Source organism: Mangifera indica, chromosome 11 (assembly GCF_011075055.1).
Source record: "Mangifera indica cultivar Alphonso chromosome 11, CATAS_Mindica_2.1, whole genome shotgun sequence".
Taxonomy (NCBI): domain Eukaryota; kingdom Viridiplantae; phylum Streptophyta; class Magnoliopsida; order Sapindales; family Anacardiaceae; genus Mangifera; species Mangifera indica.
In genome coordinates, this window is record NC_058147.1 from 15,071,136 (window position 1) to 15,089,123 (window position 17,988).

A 17,988-nucleotide genomic window follows, 5' to 3' on the forward strand; every position below is an offset into this window, starting at 1 on the left:
TTGTTATTTTATCTATAATATTAAAAATAAACTAAAATATAATTTTTTTTTCCTCCCCTAAACTTTGAAAACTAAAAGTTTTTCCCCAATCGAAGTTTCAAAAAATGACAGTTTCCCCCATAGGGTTTGGTTTCTAGATCTTCGACGTTAAATCTGACAACATTGTCGATTGTCTATCCCTTCCGAAGCTTCTGCTCCCTTCGGTAGTCTCTCTCCACCCATTTGGACGTCCATTCGACATCTATTTTCTTTTGAAAGACAGTTCATAAATAATTTAAACCAATTTTTTATATTTATTTATAGAACTTTGTATATAAATAAGAACATGTCACTATATAATTAAGTAGTTTTAAATTATAATTAAAATAACATCTAATCATATAATATTGTATTATTATTTGTATATAAAATTTTATATATATAATATATATATATATATATATATAGTTTTATTGTTTCCTATAAGAGTAATCAACACAAAATTTTAAATTATATGTAAATAAGATCCATTTAGATTAATTTAGTGGAAAAATTTATATAAAAAAAAATTCTAACAAATATAATTAAAACTAAATTCGAATCGAATTTGTTTGAATTCAGTTTGAACGAGCTTAAAATGAGTCAGCTCTAAGCAAGCTCAAGCTTGAGCTTACTCGTCAAAGTTTGTGAGTTAAATATTTTAATACAAAATGACGTTATTTTGATCAATATGTATAAAAACGACATCATTTTAATAATGTATTAATTAAAATGTTGAACTCAAAAAGAGCCAAGCCAAACTCGAGCCAAGTTCAGTGTAAGGAGCTCGAGCTCAAGTTTCATTATATGTAAGTCGAGCCGAGCTTGAGATTGATTCGGCTCGAATCCACCCTTTTATATAATTAATTAATTAAACAACCTTCCAACAAGCCCATGCACAGTTAAGCCATCAACATATATCGAAATGCCCATCTTACCCTCAATCAAAAAATAACTTAATTCCATTACCACGTGTCACTTGTCAATACGCTCTTCTTCTATATAAATAAAACAAACCAACGCACGAACATATAATAAATAAATAAATAAATCTCCAGAGAAATCATTGGTTCATCGCATTGGCTGCCTGTCCTCATCTCCTCTCCACTTCATTCTCATCATCCCCGTCGTTTCTGTTTCCACCAGCAATGTCCGGGAACTCCCGCTGCAACATCTACATAGGCAAGATCTTAACTCTCCGTCATTTCTTCTACTCATCCTTCCTGCTGGCTTAGTAACGTTACCGGCACATCTCATTCCTTTGGTTTCTAAATCTAGGGGTAGTTTTTTTTTTTTGGCCAAGAAATGAAATAAATCTATACTGTTAGGGCCAAATCTCCCTCAATTCTTATGCAATTGATTATTATTGGCTCATGCTGTGTTACTGGTACAATAGTGTTACCTTTAATTGTCGTCTGTTCTCTTTATGTAATGAGTATTAGAATGCTAGTAATTTTTTCAGAAAACAAAAAAGTAATGCTCTGTATTAGGAGAATACTAGAATTCCGTTCCAGTAACGGTACTGGAACTTGGCTCTGTGCTTACAATTTTCGAAAAATAAACAAATTATAAAAAAGGCTCGGATTAGGAGGAAATTCGCAAGAGACATAACATATCGATTAACCTTACTGTACTGGTAGCAAAGTTTTTCAATTGATATTGTTGTTATTATTATTAATCAATTTGATTAATTTAATTTGTTGCAGGGAATTTGGATGAGAGAGTGAGCGAGAGAGTTCTGTATGATATTTTAATACAAGCAGGGAGAGTGGTGGATTTGTATATTCCACGAGACAAAGAAACTGATAAGCCAAAAGGTTATGCATTTGCTGAATACGAATCGCAGGAGATTGCTGACTATGCTATCAAACTTTTTAATGGACTTGTCACTCTCTATAATCGGACTCTTAGATTTGCTGTACGCCTCTTTTTGTTTTGTTTTTATTTTATTGAGGTCTTGCTTAATTATATTAATTCTAATGCACTCGCAGATAAAGTTTTTAGTGAGTTCTCATGAATTATTTATGGACTTTGATTGTTTATATGAAAAATAGGTGGAAACATGTTTCAGGGAGAACAATGATGAATTTGGGAGATTTATGACAGAATTTCAAAATTTTAAGAGAGATCTAGCCAATAAGGCTTTTGGTGAATTTAGAAGAGGTTTTCCTGAAAGTATTATCTAATTATATGTGAACTTGGATTGTTTGGATTGAAAAATTGGTTAAAGCAGTTGATTGGGATTATTTATGGTGAATTTATGAATTTTTAGGTGTTTTGTAATGATTAGGGCTGTTTGTATCAGATTTTTGAATTTAGATGGAGTTTTTGATGTATGTTAGATGAGATTTATCATTTTTAAGATTTTAGTTAGGGCTATGAATAAATATCAGTCTGGATTTGGCTATCTTTTAGTAATTCTTTAAGCGATGACAATGGAATTTTGTGTTTTTCATTTAAGAGCACGACTATGTGCCCTAAAAATTGGGACCAATTTGTTTACTAGTGATGATGTGTCACCATGTGATTGGGTGTAATTTTATTTTTAATTCAAAATAATCCAATTACATGATAATATGTCATATTGGGTACAAAATTGATACTCATTATGAGTACATATATTTTTACTGTTTATTTAAAGTCCCTGATTTAATTATTTATATCTGCAACTTGATACTTCAGAAGCATTTGTAAGGAAGATTGATGATAAATTTATGAATTTCTAGGAGATTATAGTGGTTTCAGTAGAGTTTTTTTTTTAATTGTTTTCAAAATTTTAATGGATGTTTATTAGACTTTAAAACTTTAGAGAGTTTTGCAATGATTTTCAACATTTCAAAATCTGGTTTTTGTTTATTTTTCAAAATGGTGTTAGCACGTAGTTGTTATTGAGATTGCACTATTTTTTTATTAATTTTGCTATAAAAGTGGTGTATACCTATAATTAGATCAAATTCATTGATATCAATTGAAATTTCATCATATATATATATATGTTGCCCTTGATGTTTTGACATTGAAATAGAACTTTATGAACAGTTTTCTGGGCAAGACAAGAATTCTCAAAATTCGTCTGCAACAGTCACTCCATCTTCTCGTAAATCTAGGACTGACCCTATACCTCTACGAGTTAGCAATATGGAAATTTCTCCTCAGTCGACAAGGATATCAGCACCCTTTAGGATATCAACTAACCCTGCTAGCATTTTTTCTCCTGAAGGTGATGTGTGCCTGTGTGTGTGGTTTTTTTTTTCTTTTTTTTTTTTTTTGTTTTCCTCTTTAATCTGTGGATAGCTGTTCTATTGTTAATTTCAATCTTGCTGATAATCTTTGTTTTGATTCAGAGCCGCCTCCACCTGGTGTAACTGTAACACACCAGAGTAATGAGGATGGAACACATATCAGTGGTGGCAATTATGAGTGCAGTCGAAGGGTTTTTGGCTCAACATTGGATAGTATTAACCACTCTAGATCTCGCCGCTATGACTCAAGTTACTCAACCTCTTATCCCTATTACTGATATTTGTCATTAGATTTTCAGGATCAGAAATAGAAGCTGAAATCTGACCTGGTAAACTGAATTTGGTTAGCTGTTGTTAACATTCAGGTATGACGAGTGGTACAGTTGCATTGAGTACATGCAATTGGAAGGTCAGTTGTAGTTGAGTTTATGTTGTTATTGGACCATTTTTGAAGGTGTGCCAATTTCACCTGTTGTGTTATTAATCCTACAACTACATATGGGAAAAGTGTCATTTTTTAAAATTTCTCACATGAACAGTTCTTCTGTTTTGTGTTGTGACAGTCGATTCTGTGTTATAGCCTGAACATTGAATTCATGATGATAAATTGCTTACTTAAGACTGGTTATTGTTCAGTAGCAAATGATTTGATGCTTTATTGAAGCAATTTTGACCACTATTGTTGGTGTTATTATATAAAAAGAGTGTCTGGAAAGACCAAAAATGATATATGAACTATTGTTATGCGGATGATTATTATTGTATATTTAGTAGCATCAAATGCATGCACACATACTGCCTATAATGTGTGTATCTACCTAAATATATTATGTCTATTGAGAAACCCTTAAATAGATGTTTCAAGAATCAGCTATCGCTAAATTTAATAGTCTATCTGTAGTGGTTTATTCTTTATAAAGGAGCCTACTTTCTGCACTCTTGATTGATGCTGGAAACTAACTTGCTTGTATAAGTGCAAGACCGTCAAGTTACAGTTGTTAAATAATGAACCAATAATACATATGTGAATATCCTAAGTAAATGTTGAAAGAAGTGGTCTGTCAGCATAACTGATTTATTTCAGAATTTCATGAGTTATGTCTTGTAACTTATCATAGATGGAATTTTTTGCTTTGTTGAAATATGTTACAAATTTGTCGATAGAAGTTAGACCTCGATGGTTGTATTATGTGTTCTATGTTGTAATATTGCTGGTGACGATTGTTTTTGCTGTCTTCTGTAAGGATTAGAATTAGATTAAGTACAGGCTAGCTGCTACACTTGTCTCCATGTATATTATCTTTATCAACATTCCTTGCTTGATGCTGATTGAATTTGCTCTAGACATTCTTTGCTTGCCTGGTCAAGTTTATATTATTACGTCTTCTGACAGTTGTGTGTGAAGTGGGTGAAAGTTTCAATTATTACACTTTCCCTAAATCCTTGTCAACCTCTTAATTTTTGCATACTGACAAAAGTGGAGAGGTAAGCATGTTCACATTTTTTTGGCAACATGGCCCTTAGAATGAAATTGAAACGTTACTAAAGTGGTTAATAATGTTCTTGTGGTTTTCTATTTTAAGATCTCCTTTCAGATCGACATTGTAGCTTCTGACCGGGGTTTTTGTTGTGTTGTGTTGCTCCCTTTATTTCTAGGTGTCCCATGGATCTTAGGGTTGCAGCAAACGAATTCATGCTACTTCAATTCATGCATTAAACAGGAGCCTTTGAGTTTGTTTGTGTAATGTCTAAGTTAACTCTTGTCATCAACATGCAACATAATTGTTTGAACCATGAGCATGCAATCAGTAGTTTGACTACACCTATGCATGTGCCTACAAGACACTCAGGCATGGAGAGTATTAGTTTATATAGACCTATTATGTGTGTAGTTGCATGGCTGTGACTTTATTTTGATCTACGAATACAAACAGTTGTAATTACTAATACTACTATTTACTTGCCACTCTACCTATGAAGACTGGAAAATATTGTCAGAGACTTGAAGAATTTCTGGTGGCTGCAAGCTGCTCCTGCATTGCTAGCTTAATCCATGGCTGTGCTTTTCAGGTGCTTCCCGCACCAGTACAGAATGAAGTGTAGCAGCTGCAGCGTGTGAGCATTAGGCCAGTGTGCTGCTTCTATCCTGATGATGTTTTGTTGGCATGTATGTATGGCAAAAACTTTATGGTTAATCTCTACAGTTAAAGAGTCTTGAGGCCTTAGATGATGAAGCGGTTGGTTTTTCTCTTAACTGGTTTTGACATCAGTTACTGTATGAGAATGGTATTAAAAGTTATGGTAGTTTTGGGGAGAAGAAAGGTGATGGGAATCTCAAGTTTGAGAATGCCGAGTCAATCAACCGCCATATGAGATGCATTTTCATCACCTCGATGAAGCTAGCAACAATTCATCTTGTTGCCTTACGGACAGGTTTGGAGCAAGATTGATTATAGTAGCTCGTATCCTTGTAAGATTACTCCATTATTTGGGAATTCTAGGTAATGACAAAAATAATACGAGTATAAAGGACGAATTTAATTGGTAAATCTGTTGGTTACACTTGTGAGAAAGATCACAGGCCTAGCAAAATTAAAAATCAAACAGTTAAACAAAAGGAGTTCACATACGGAAGTGAAGGTTCTCGAATTATGGAGAGAGTTTTTCATTGAGAAAAAGAACCAAAACTCTACCTGTTACATATTTTTACGAGTTTTAACACGCCCCTGGGACAATCACTGAAGACCCTCTTAGTTGTTTACAAATTCTCACACCATCCTCCTGGTTTGATGTTTGGTCCAACGGCTCTATTTGTACGCATGTACCAACCAACATGCCCCCTTAAAGCTAAAGCATCTTTGATTTAGTACTTTTAAGTTTATTCTTCTACAGGCTTCTCCAATAGTTGTATGCTATTACCCACTTTGAATGCTTTAATTTGCTGTTAATACTTGGCGATCTATTTCTCCTGTAGACTTTTTGAATAGTTCTGTGGATGACTGATATCCTTTTAGACACTTTGACTCTCCTTGAAGTTCTTTTACCAATGATAGTTCAATCTTCATACCAATAATTTCTATTTCTCTTTTAATTTTCTCTCTCTCTCTCTCTCTCTCTCTTTTTCTTGAATATGTTTTTCTTTCTTTCTTTCTTTTTTTATTTTTTTTATTTTTTATTTTTTCCTTTTTTTCTATTTTTCTTTTTCTTTTGCTCATTTTTTCTATTTTTCTTTTAATTTTTTCTTTCCTTTTTCTTTTTTCTCCATTTTAAACTATTTTTCTTATCTCTTTTTTTCTTTGTATATGTACATTTTTATTTTCCTTTTAAGAAAAAAATACAATAACAAAAAATGAAGACTTAAAAAGCAAGAAGTTACACTTAAAGACAAAACCTTTCTGTAGTTTTTTTCAACTTACTTGCTTGAGCTCTTTCTCTAAGAAAAGATTGGATGTCATATAGTATTTTTTTCTTCTCTGCTTTCAAGTCTTAGTTGTTAATTAGATATTAGTTTATCTTCTCTTCGTTTTCGCTTTGTTTCCTTTCCTTTCTGTTCTTCTTTTTTTTTTATTTCCCTTTTTCTTTCCTTTTTTTTAATGTCCTCTATTTGTTTTTTCTCCAATTTTTTAAAATTCTTTTCTTTCTTTTTCTTTTTTTTGACATCTATTTGTTGATCTTCTTTTGAGAAATGGTTATAGGTAGAAAAATAATTGGTACATTAAAGAACGCATAATTGCTTACTAACAAGAAAATAGGCAACATTACAATTAATCTCCTACTAAAGGAAATTGAGGCAAGTAGAAGTGAAACAAGATTAGAATGAAAAGTTGTATCGAAAAACAATTCAATTCCAAAACATGTCATCTTCTCTCTCTTTTTTTTTTTCCAGATTGACCTCTGTGATTTTTCTCTTTAAAAAATTTATCGAAAGGGGACTTTGCAATTTCCTCTCTATTTCTCTCTTTTTTTTTTTTAACCCAACAGTCATTATTTTTGCAATTTTGTCTCTCACAAGAAACACTCTCTTCTCTTCTTTATAGGGCTCATTTGTCAATATTCTCTCTGATTTTTTTAATACCCAACAATCATTCTCCTTTTTTTTTTTTTGCAATTTTGTCTCTCATAAAGACAATTTCTTCTCTCTTTTTTTTAAGGCTCACATACACTCTCTTCTCTCCTTTTTCTTTAAGGTTCACATTGATAAGTACAAGGAGGATTTGTTTTTCAATTTTGTCTCTCATAAGGGATACTCTCTATACCTCTCCTTTTTTTTTTTTTTGGACTCACATTGATTAAGGGCACAAGAGAGAGGATTTGTTTTGTAATTTTGTCTCTCACAAGGGACACTTTTTATTCCTCACCCTTTTTTTAAGGCTCACATTGATCAAGGGTACAAGTAGGAGAATTTATCAGAATAGGAAGAAAGAAAAGGATTTGATAGAACTAAATTTTGGGAATAGAATATAAGGAAGAGAAGGCTTGATGACAAAATTAACAAGACCAAAGGAAATTAAAGAAAAAGGAAACTGATGTACTAGGATAAAAGCTGACAAGCAGAAAGAGTAAATTCTTCTGCAAAACAAAAGACAAAAGTTCTTGACATAAGAAAATTATAAAAAAAAAAACAACACAGTTGATGTGCCAAAGGAGAACACAACTAGTAATCAGAGTGAGTACTTGAAATCAAAATCAAACTCAATTTAATAAAGACAAAAGAGAGACTTAATTAAGTCACGAGGCAATTCCCATGAGCAGAAGAACATCAAAGGAACAATTTAATAAAGTCCAATCAAATTATGCAAAAGACACAATTTAATGAATCTTTGGTCATATGTTTGATGGATCTTTGATCACACAGTTGACATGTTAGATGCAGTAGATTTATGACAGTAAAAAAAAAAGATTGGACATAATCAAGAATATGCAGAAGACTTCTAACTTCAACTAGGTGACACAAATAACCCATAAAGAGATAGAATCAAAGCCAATATAACAATCAGTACACATTTAAAGAAAACTTTACAGCACACAAACTAGAAAGAAATCATAACATAGATCTAGCAACCTAAACTTGAGAAGAAGTTACTGTTCATATAGAAAGAAAAATTGCCGAAGTAACAAAAGAAAGGAAACATGAAAAGACAAAAAAAGAAAGGAGGCGCAGTACAGAAGAATAAGGCAAAAAAGACTTGGGATAGGTGAAAGGCAACAGTTTGTCCAAAAAGGAACATTGAGATGAGAGAAACCAACTTATCCAGATGAGTCTATGCATGATGTTGAACAACTGAGGAGTTCTGAGTAACAGATGAGACCTATAAAACATTTTTAAAATATTCAAATTTGTGTGTAGGTAAAGCTTTTGTTAAAATATCAGTCTTTTGATGATTAGCCACTTGGTCTCTAATATAGTAGACATATATTTCTATATGTCTGGTGCGAGCATGGAACATAAGGTTAGATGACAAAGCCAAAACACTCTGATTATCACATCAAATAATAAAGGGAGCTAGGATTTCAAGTCCTAACTTAGTAAATAGTGTTTTCATCCATGCCACTTCAATGGCAGCGTGGGTAAAGGCGCAATACTCAACTTCAATAGATGACAAGGCCATTACTTTTTATTTCTTGGTACACCACTAAATTAGATTGATGCTAAGAAACAAACAACAACTAGTATTGGACCTTTTTTCATAAGGATTACTAGCCCAATCAGAATCAAAATAGCATTCCAACTGAAGAGTGGAAGTAAGATTAAATGAGAGATCAAGACTAAGGGTGCCTTGAATGTATCTCAGTACACTTTTATAAGATTTCCATTGTAATTGAGTAGAAGCTTTTAAAAATTGACTTAATTTGTTGATTGAGAATAAAAGGTCAGGTCTGGTGAGAGTGAGGTATTGAAGAGCTCCAACTAAACTTCTATACAGGGCAAGGTGCTTATAAGGTTCACTATCAGTGGGGACTAATTTGGTGTCAATGGTAATAGGACTAGAATAAGGTTTGGAGCCATGCATGTTAGCTTTGAGAAGAAGATCCTTCGCATATTTAGTTTGAGCCAAGTGTAAACCATCAAAGGTTTTGGTGACTTTAAAACCCAAAATGAAATGTAAGAACCTTAGATCCTTTAATGCAAATTGACTATGAAGTTTGGAAATGAAGTTGTCTATAAGAGAATTATCATATCCAATCAATAAGATGTCATCAATATAGACAAAGATGTAAATAATGACTTGACCAAACTTGTAAATAAAGAGACTGGTGTTAACAACTAAAAGCAGAAATCCCTAAGATAGAAAAGCAAGTTTAAGTTTGTCAAACTAGGCTTTACGAGCTTGTTTGAGACCATACAATGCTTTGTAAAGCTTACAAACATACTAAACAGAGAATCATGATGAGTAAAGCCTTCAAGTTAACTCATAAAGATAGTTTTAGTGAGGTCATCATTGAGAAAAACATTATTAACATCAACTTGCCTAATATCACAATGATAAGAGTCAATAACAATAAGGATAACTCCAATGGTAGCAAGCTTAACAACTAGATTGAAGGTTTCAAAATAATTAATGCCAAGGGTTTGTTGAAACCCTTTGGTAACCAATCTGGCTTTGTATCTTTGAACACTACCATTAAGATTGTGTATGACTTTGAGCCTCATTTACACCTAACAACATGCATTTGAGCAGATGAAGGAACAAGAGTCTAGGTATTATTATGGACAAGAACATCATACTTAGATTGCATAACCTGTTTCTAGGTAGGATTAACAAGAGCTTCTTGAATAGTCTAAGGTTTAAGGTTGGTTTTGTAATTTGCAATAGTAGTGAGGCCAAAAAGAGGAGAAGATCTAGTAACAAAAGATGTAATATATTACCTAGGTTTAGGTAGGTGACCAATTTTGGCTCTGTTGAGCATTGGGTGAAGGTTAGTTGAAAAAGGCATAAAAACAAGTTCAGGGCTTAAAGGAATAGAACTTGTAAATAAGGGAGAAGAAACAAGATCATAGGAGGAGTGTGAAGTAGCTATGTCAGGAAGAGAACTGGGAGAAAGCAAAAAAGGCAAATTAGAAGGTAAAGTAGAAGAACAGTAAAAATAAGGAATAAGAATGAAAGGTTTAGGATAACTACCACGACTGAAGGCAAAAAAGGAGGGAGCTAATGAAGAGGAGGAAATTGAAAAACATAATTAAGAGAAGGAGAGGAAACATTATTAATAATGGGAAAGGATGAATGGCTTGCTTGAAATTTTGTAACATGGATGAAAGGAAATTCAAATTCATTGAATATGACTTTTTAAGCTATATAGATCTTCCCAGTGATATTAAGGCACTTGTAGCCTTTATGATAGTGACTATTGCTAAAAAAAAAAACACACCTTTCAGTGTAAAAATTAAACTTGAGAATAAATAAGAAAGGGAAGACAACACATCAAGAGTCTTTCAAAGTAGAATAGTTGGGTAACTTGTGAAAAATTACTTGGAAAAGAGATCTGAAATTCAACATTGATGAAAAAAGTTTCTTTATCAGGTAGACAAATGTTTGAAATGCATGCCACCAAAACTGAAGAGGCATCCAATTATGAGCTAGAAGGGTAAAGCCCATATTAATAATATGCCTATATTTCCTCTCAACTCTGTCATTCTGTTAATGAGTATGAGAACATAAGTGTCTAAAAAAAATATCATATTGCTTGAGATATGTAGCTAAAGGTCTATATTCCTTTCCCTAATCAGACTACAAACATTTTATTTTGTATTGAATTACTTTTCTACAAGAGTATGAAAGGCTTGAAAAACAGAAGTGGTTTCAAATTTTCAATTTTAAAAGAAAGATCCAAGCAAACCTAGAATGATCGTTAGTGAAATGAATATAGTACCTTTAGCCTTCTGAAGACAGAATGGGTGAGGGTCCCCACAGATTAGTATAAATCAACTCCAAGAGTTGTGAAGCTCTAGATGTAGAGGAAGGAAAAGAGTTTTGAGTGAGTTTGCCATATTGACAAGCATTATAAAAGGGTTTAGAAGGGAAAGTAGTGTGAGAAGGATTAACAAGTTTGATAACATAAAAGACTAGCTTAAAGTGAGGATGGCTAATCTAGTGTGTCATAGAGTATAGAGAGACAAATTATTACATTTAGACACAAAATAGTTACCAACATAATGTAAACCTTTATTAAAATCAGTACCATTACAATAGGTAACATGAGTAGGATTAATAGCATGACAAACTTTATGAGCATTATAGTAATTATAAGAAGTAAATTTGCAAAATTTTTAGAGCAATCTAGTTGAAACTTGTTTGTAAGTAATTTATTACAACCATTAAAGTAAATAGTGTTCAAAGGTGTAATGATAGTAGTGGACTTGGAAGCATATGAAGGCTTGTGAAAAATAGAAGTAGGAGCAGTTAAGACATCAATGTGTTCAGGTAAGACACAGTGGTCAAACAACTTGGTAACATATAATTGGTGAAGACCATCTCTAAGTTTTCCCTTTAATAAGAAAGTTTGACTCAGTTTATCATGAATGACACACTGATCAATATAAAACTCAATTGAAACATTATTGTCTTTAGTTATTATGGAAATGTTGAGGAGGTTTTTTGAAATTTGTCAAACACAAAGCACATTTTTAAGATACAGGGCTTTATTATGAAAAAGGCTAAGAAATGAGAGTTGCCCAATGTGAGAGATGATCAAATTGTTACCATTACCTACCTAGAGTTGATGAGTGCCTTGCTAAGAAGAATGGTTGGCCAACTAAGTGGGATTAGAAGTAATGTGATAAGTTGCCCTTGAATCCATGTACTAGGAATCATCTTGAATAGTGGATGGGGTAGTTATGGTAGAAGTAGAATTAGCAAAAATAGTTGGAATTGAGTTGGAAGGTCTAGCAAAATGTATGGATGGTGAAGAGATAGGATAGGGATTATATGTTAAATAGGTATGGTGAGAACTTGTAGTATTTATAAAAGGAAGGACAAGAGCAAAAGAAAGGTTGGTTGGATATGAAAGTGTTAGAGGAAGAGTGTACTGAGGAGTAGAAAAAGAGCATAAGAGTTGAAAGAGGTTATGAGATAAGGTGTAAAATAAGTGTTTGGTGTATGATAAGATGTGAGAGGAGTTAAGTTATAGTAAGGGAAGAAAGAACATTAATGGCACTAGGATAAAAACGAGGATGAATAGGTTGGCTATTATGAGTGTTACTATTTTTGTAATAGCAATGAAGAGCCAAATGCCCATGTTTGTTACAAATTTGATAGATCACTCTACCTCTACCATACCCCTAATCTCTACCTTTAGGAAATCTAGAGTTGGATTGATATATAGGATTGTGATAAGGTAGTAGTAGAAGTCTAGAGCCTTGATTGGAGTTGTAATTGATAGGGTGAGGACTAGAAGTGTTATAGGGCTGTTGTATGGGAAAATTGTGTGATTATTGAGGTTGAGAGGGATACTAAAGTGATAAGTGATTGAAACCAGGGAAGGTATTATATTAAGATGATATGTTGTTGTATAAGATAGGTTCTATAAAAGGTGTAAGAGGTGTATGATACTAAAGCTCAAAAGGTTGGACAATGTTAATAGAACCAGTGGATTGGTTAGACTGCTTCACAAGATGAGTAGAGTTGGTAGTATGAAACTTTAGAGACATACTATTGTTCAAACTTTGTTGGGTTCTCTTAGGTATTAATTCATGTTTCTGAAGATGATACTAGGCATCTTGTAGAGTTGGTTTATCAAACTTTGATTCAAGCCTAGAATTTAACATGACCACAACAAGATCATAATCAGAGTTAAGACCATCTAATATGTGATTTAAAATGTCTTCATCAGTGATGTTTTAACCTCCCGAAAGAAGTATGTCACCATATTCTTTCATTTGAGAGACATACTCATTAATGCTTAGATTATTTTCTCTAATGTCCTTAAGCAAGGTCTTGACATGTAGGAGTTGAGACTTAGGCTAAAAATGAAACTCATTTTCTAATGTAACCTAAAGATCATGAGCATAGTGACATTTGGATATAACTATAAACATGCTCGTAGGTATGGAAGACAATAACCGGTTAACTAGTTGTTTATCCAACTTCTATCAGATAATATGCTTAAGGTTAGACGTTTGAATAATAGAAGGACCTTCATTAGGTTGAGCAACTTGGACCTATATAAAGGGTGATGGATAAGGCGAATAGCCTAGAAATGACTCTCTAAATCATAAGCTCCAATTGAGAACAAAACTTGGGACTTCCAGAAGTTGTAATTGGTTCTATCAAGTTTAGGTATAATTGATTGAAGACTAGAGAAGAAAGTAGAAGACCTAGGATTGCTGGAAGTAGTCTTACTACCACTAGGATATGAATCAATAGTGATATTTGGTGAGTTTTCCATGAGAAGGAACAAAAAGTAATGAAAAGAATGAAGGAAAATTTTTTCTTTTGAACCAATCATGATTGAGTGACGTTTGTTTTGCTCAAAGGAAATGCTACCTCTTGGTTCTTGGATGAATGGCATTGGTCAACTGCTCTGATATCATGTGAGAAAGATCACAAGCCTAACAAAATAAAAAATCAAACAATTAAGCAAAAAGATATTCATAGAGAGAAATGAAGGTTCTGGAATGATGAAGAGAGTTTTTCATTGAAAATAAAGCAAAACCCTAACTATTACAGACTTTTATGAGTTTTTATACACCCTTGGGGCAATTACATAAAGAATCTCTTAGTTGTTTACTTTTAAAACCATGCAGTTTGGTCCAATAGCTTTGTTTGTACACATACACCAATAGTACTGGACCAATTACAAAGAAGTACAACACATTGTTGCCAGAAATCTTGGATTGAACATAGAGAAAATTTAATTTTTAAAACAAAAAAACTAATGAAGAAAGTAAACACAATGCTGATTTGACAAGTTATGATTAGATTATGTTATACAATACACTTATAAGAATAATTAATTATATGATAATCCATTCATACATATTTGGTGTGAATTATGATTATTGATTATGCATAACCATAATGTAATTGTGACCTTATGCTAAATAATCCAAAAAAATTGATTATTTTGTTAAAATGTCTAAACTACCTAATAATAGCTCAATCCATTAGTACTAGAGCTAGTAGTTCATGTTAATGAGTTGGGTTCATATCGGATCTTTTCATCTTCTAGATAAGAAGACACTCAATTTGAACCCAATATAAATTAAAAAATGTGTCAAAAACACTCAGTTTGAACACAATTCATCCTATGAATGAATTGACTTGACACAATCCAAAAGAACTTGTACAGGAAATGGGTCTTGTCGTGTCAAAATACAATCTGTTTCAAATTATCTATGTTGAATTTTTAATGGAGAGATTACCCATGATACTTACAGGTAATCCATTTAAAAATTTATATGAGTTTTAGATTTTTTGATTAGTACTTGTTTTGAACTCATAATCACAAATAATGGATTTTTGCAAATGGACCAAGTATGCTCGTGAATACTTGTGAGTCACCGTGATTTCTTTCCTACTCATAGTGGTGGAACACTCAATGCCCATAAAACTTCTATTTACAGTCTCTTATTATTTAGATTTAATTTAATGTTGTATTTAAATTGGAAAAGTCAAATAGGAAATCTTTGCTGTAAAAAAGTGAAAATTGATATGAATCTTTATTTAGTTAGCATTTTAAGTTGTTTTTAATGTCAAGAAGGGAGAGACAAGTGCTCGGCTATGGATAATTTGGTGAGGAAGAGTTTTTATCATTAACTGAGGGAAATAGACTTTGATTAAGGGTGGTTTTGTCTTTTTAATATAATTATAAGATATTTTTGTCGTTTTATTACATTTTCTTTAAAATGCAATAAAATTTATTAAAAGAACTTGATAGAAGTTGGGAATTTTTCTTTTTATGACTTCAAGAATACAAAGTCTACCTTCTTAATATATCACAGGTGGAAAATAATGGTTATCCCTTTCTCCCAAGCACAATAGTTCACACCGAACCATAGCTTTGCTTGAAGCTCTGGTTTTCCAAATCACTTAAGGTGGCCCAAGAAGTATTACGAGGATTGAAAAAGAAAAAAAACCACTGTTTACACAAAAATTGTAAAAAAATTCAGGACTTGTCACGCAACAAAATCTACAATCATTCTTTCACCTAGATACAAGTGTCTAGTAAGATAATAAATAAGTTATTATTGTTTTTTTAAATGAGGAATTATACTTAAATTAAATATTTTTTTAAAATCAAATTAATTATGTTAAACAAATAAAATTTTAAATTTAATGATTAATTATATAAATATTATACTTGATTATTCAAAATTTTGATTTTAATATAATATTTATAAATCTCGAACTTAAACCATAGAGATTCCACATCTTTTAATTCAAGTTACCTCTTGGGGCAAGATAAGTTTCAATCGGTGGTAAATTTGACACGGTACTCTTAGTATGGGAAAACTTTATCCTTTACATGCGCCTTGGGACTATTGGAAGGTTTTTGGAGGTAACTAATTGGTTTTAATAGTCTAGGATTGTTTTCCACTAGTGCCAGAATCATAATAAAAGACCAGTAGAGTATCCACTTTTTTTTATGATCGTATATAATTTAGTTCAAACTATAAAATTAAATTGAATTATTAAAAAATTATAATTTTATTTGGTTTAGGTTAAAAATTTTTTAAATTACTTTTTTTTTAGTTTGGGTTATAGTTTGAACGATTTTTAAACAAAACCAAACTGTAAATCAGATTTTTTTCATCCTCGTCTCTATCTCTATCTCCATCTCCATCTCCATCTCCATTCATGTCCCCTTCACCATTTTTATTAGAGAATCTCCTCCCCATTAGGGTTAGAGAGGGTCGAGACCTCTAAAGTTGAGTCTAAATTGTCATCTTTAACCGAGTTTAGTTGTTTTTGGATTTTTTAATTGATTATTTTTTGTTCAGTGTAACCTTTTGATCCTATTCAATTTATGTATATGAACTTTTTATGAGTAATAGTTTTCCTTAGTTGAAGTATATGCGCTTACTATGATTTTAAAAGTTTATATTTGGGTTTCAACTTTCCAAGTAAATGTGCAAATGCCTTAATTTTGTTGGTGAGTTTAGTGGTTTTTAGATTATTGATTGATATGAGTATTTTAATAGCTTTTAGTGTTACGTGCATGTATAAATTCATTATTGATTGTTTTAACCTTTTTATTATATTAATCTGCGTATATTTTCTTTTTAATAAAATGAGTAATATTTTTTTTAAAACAAAAATTTGGACTTCTATGTTTTGATTTCAAGAAAATGTGCACACGTGTTAATTTAGTTGTTTCTTAGAGTACTGGTAGAAGTTTTTTTATTAGTAATTAAATGTTTTATGTTATGATTATTATTTTTTGTTTTAAAATGATGATTTTATTAATTTTGCTTATTATTATGATAACAGTTTGAATTGTATGTCTTGGTTTCAAGAAAATTTGCGTGTAGTCTAATTAGTTGCCCAGTTTAGTTCTTTTGCTTAGATATATATATATATATATTAATTGAAAAGTTAAATTTATCATAATGTTGCAGTAAACCTTATGTTATATATTGTTTTTCATATATATCATATCATATAATACGTATTATATATTATATCATACTAATAACTATGGGTCAAACTGTAATCTAAATAAAATTAAATCACAATTTTGCTGTTTGGTTTGGTTAAAAACCTAGACTAGTTTAGTTTGATTTGAAAAAGCTTTTAAACCTCACACAAATCAAACTATGCACACCCATACACTCCTTCATAACCCTTGAGAGTACACTTGCTAGTTGCTGCTCCATTATAAAAATCAAAGTGTAAATAGCAACATTCCTTGAGCATTTCTCATTTGTCGTGAAATAGACTAAATTAATTTTTCCCACCCAAGGTTTGACCTAAAAAGTTTGGCACCTCTTGATGGGATAAATAACACTTTCTCACAAAAAATAAAACTCTTTTTAAGTAGAAAAATTAATAATGTAAAGGAAAAATAATAATTTCACTAACAATAATTTTTGAAAAAAATCTTTTACAAACCAGACCTAAACATTTTGAACATTATAGTTTAGTCCTTCAACAGGTTTGATAGCTTACAAATAAGACCCTATAATTCTTTGGAAATCTAAATTGTTGGTGCCGCTCTATTACCTTTACCATGATCTCATTGTTATCACAAGCTTTGATCCCTACCACCCTTTTTTCGGTTACAATCTATTTTATCAATGATTACTCCTTCACTCAAGTGAAAGTTGTCATCAATGGTAGCACAAAATTGCAACAAAGAAAGAGTGGTGGGGTTGATAACATATGTAATACAGAGAGGGTAAGATGATGTACCACAAAAAAAGAAAAAAACTTTTTAACAAGAGGAAAAATAGTTATTTGTTATACATGGTGGATTTTTTCACCACATGCATTTGACTTAACCAAAAGAGAATGGGAAGACATTAAATGCCTTGAAAATTTGGCTAAGACAGGTGTATTTTTGTTGACTTGAGGACGGCTAAATGTTCTATAAATACCCCCTTATCCTTTGTATTTGGAGCATTTGGAAATCAATTTCATTGCTTTTGCTCTCTCCTCCTTTCTTCTCAATTCTTCCTTTCATTTCTTTATATTTCATGTTTGCTAAATTAATTCTATAACATTATTAAATTTATTTCTCATTGTTAAAAAATTTAAGTAATAGAAAATATCTTATCGTTGTTTGTTGTTAT

The 17,988-nt window shown here is 31.7% G+C and overlaps 1 protein-coding gene across 4 annotated transcripts; it reads left to right on the plus strand.

Moving 5' to 3' along the window:
- The first annotated feature begins 1,050 nt into the window (after window positions 1-1,050).
- LOC123229904 (splicing factor 3B subunit 4) lies at window positions 1,051-6,229 on the plus strand. Of its 4 annotated transcripts, none has more exons than XM_044655937.1 (6): window positions 1,051-1,200; window positions 1,725-1,936; window positions 3,058-3,238; window positions 3,363-3,510; window positions 3,626-3,669; window positions 5,331-6,229. In XM_044655937.1, exons 1-6 carry the CDS (start codon window positions 1,167-1,169, stop codon window positions 5,354-5,356), a joined length of 645 nt encoding a protein of 214 aa, XP_044511872.1. In that variant the 5' UTR covers window positions 1,051-1,166; the 3' UTR covers window positions 5,357-6,229. The 4 variants fall into 4 exon arrangements, with proteins under 4 accessions (XP_044511872.1, XP_044511869.1, XP_044511870.1 ...); XM_044655934.1 differs by having other exon boundaries at window positions 3,363-3,509; window positions 5,241-6,229; XM_044655935.1 differs by lacking the exon at window positions 5,331-6,229 and adding an exon at window positions 4,917-5,219.
- The last annotated feature ends 11,759 nt before the right edge of the window (window positions 6,230-17,988 follow it).

Bases quoted from the DNA above. Each gene is read 5' to 3' on its own strand.
- LOC123229904 (XM_044655934.1), top strand. From the start codon at position 1,167: ATGTCCGGGAACTCCCGCTGCAACATCTACATAG. The intron at 1,937-3,057 runs GTACGCCTCTTT...CTTTATGAACAG, and splicing joins ATCGGACTCTTAGATTTGCT to TTTTCTGGGCAAGACAAGAA. The intron at 3,239-3,362 runs GTGATGTGTGCC...GTTTTGATTCAG, and splicing joins TAGCATTTTTTCTCCTGAAG to AGCCGCCTCCACCTGGTGTA.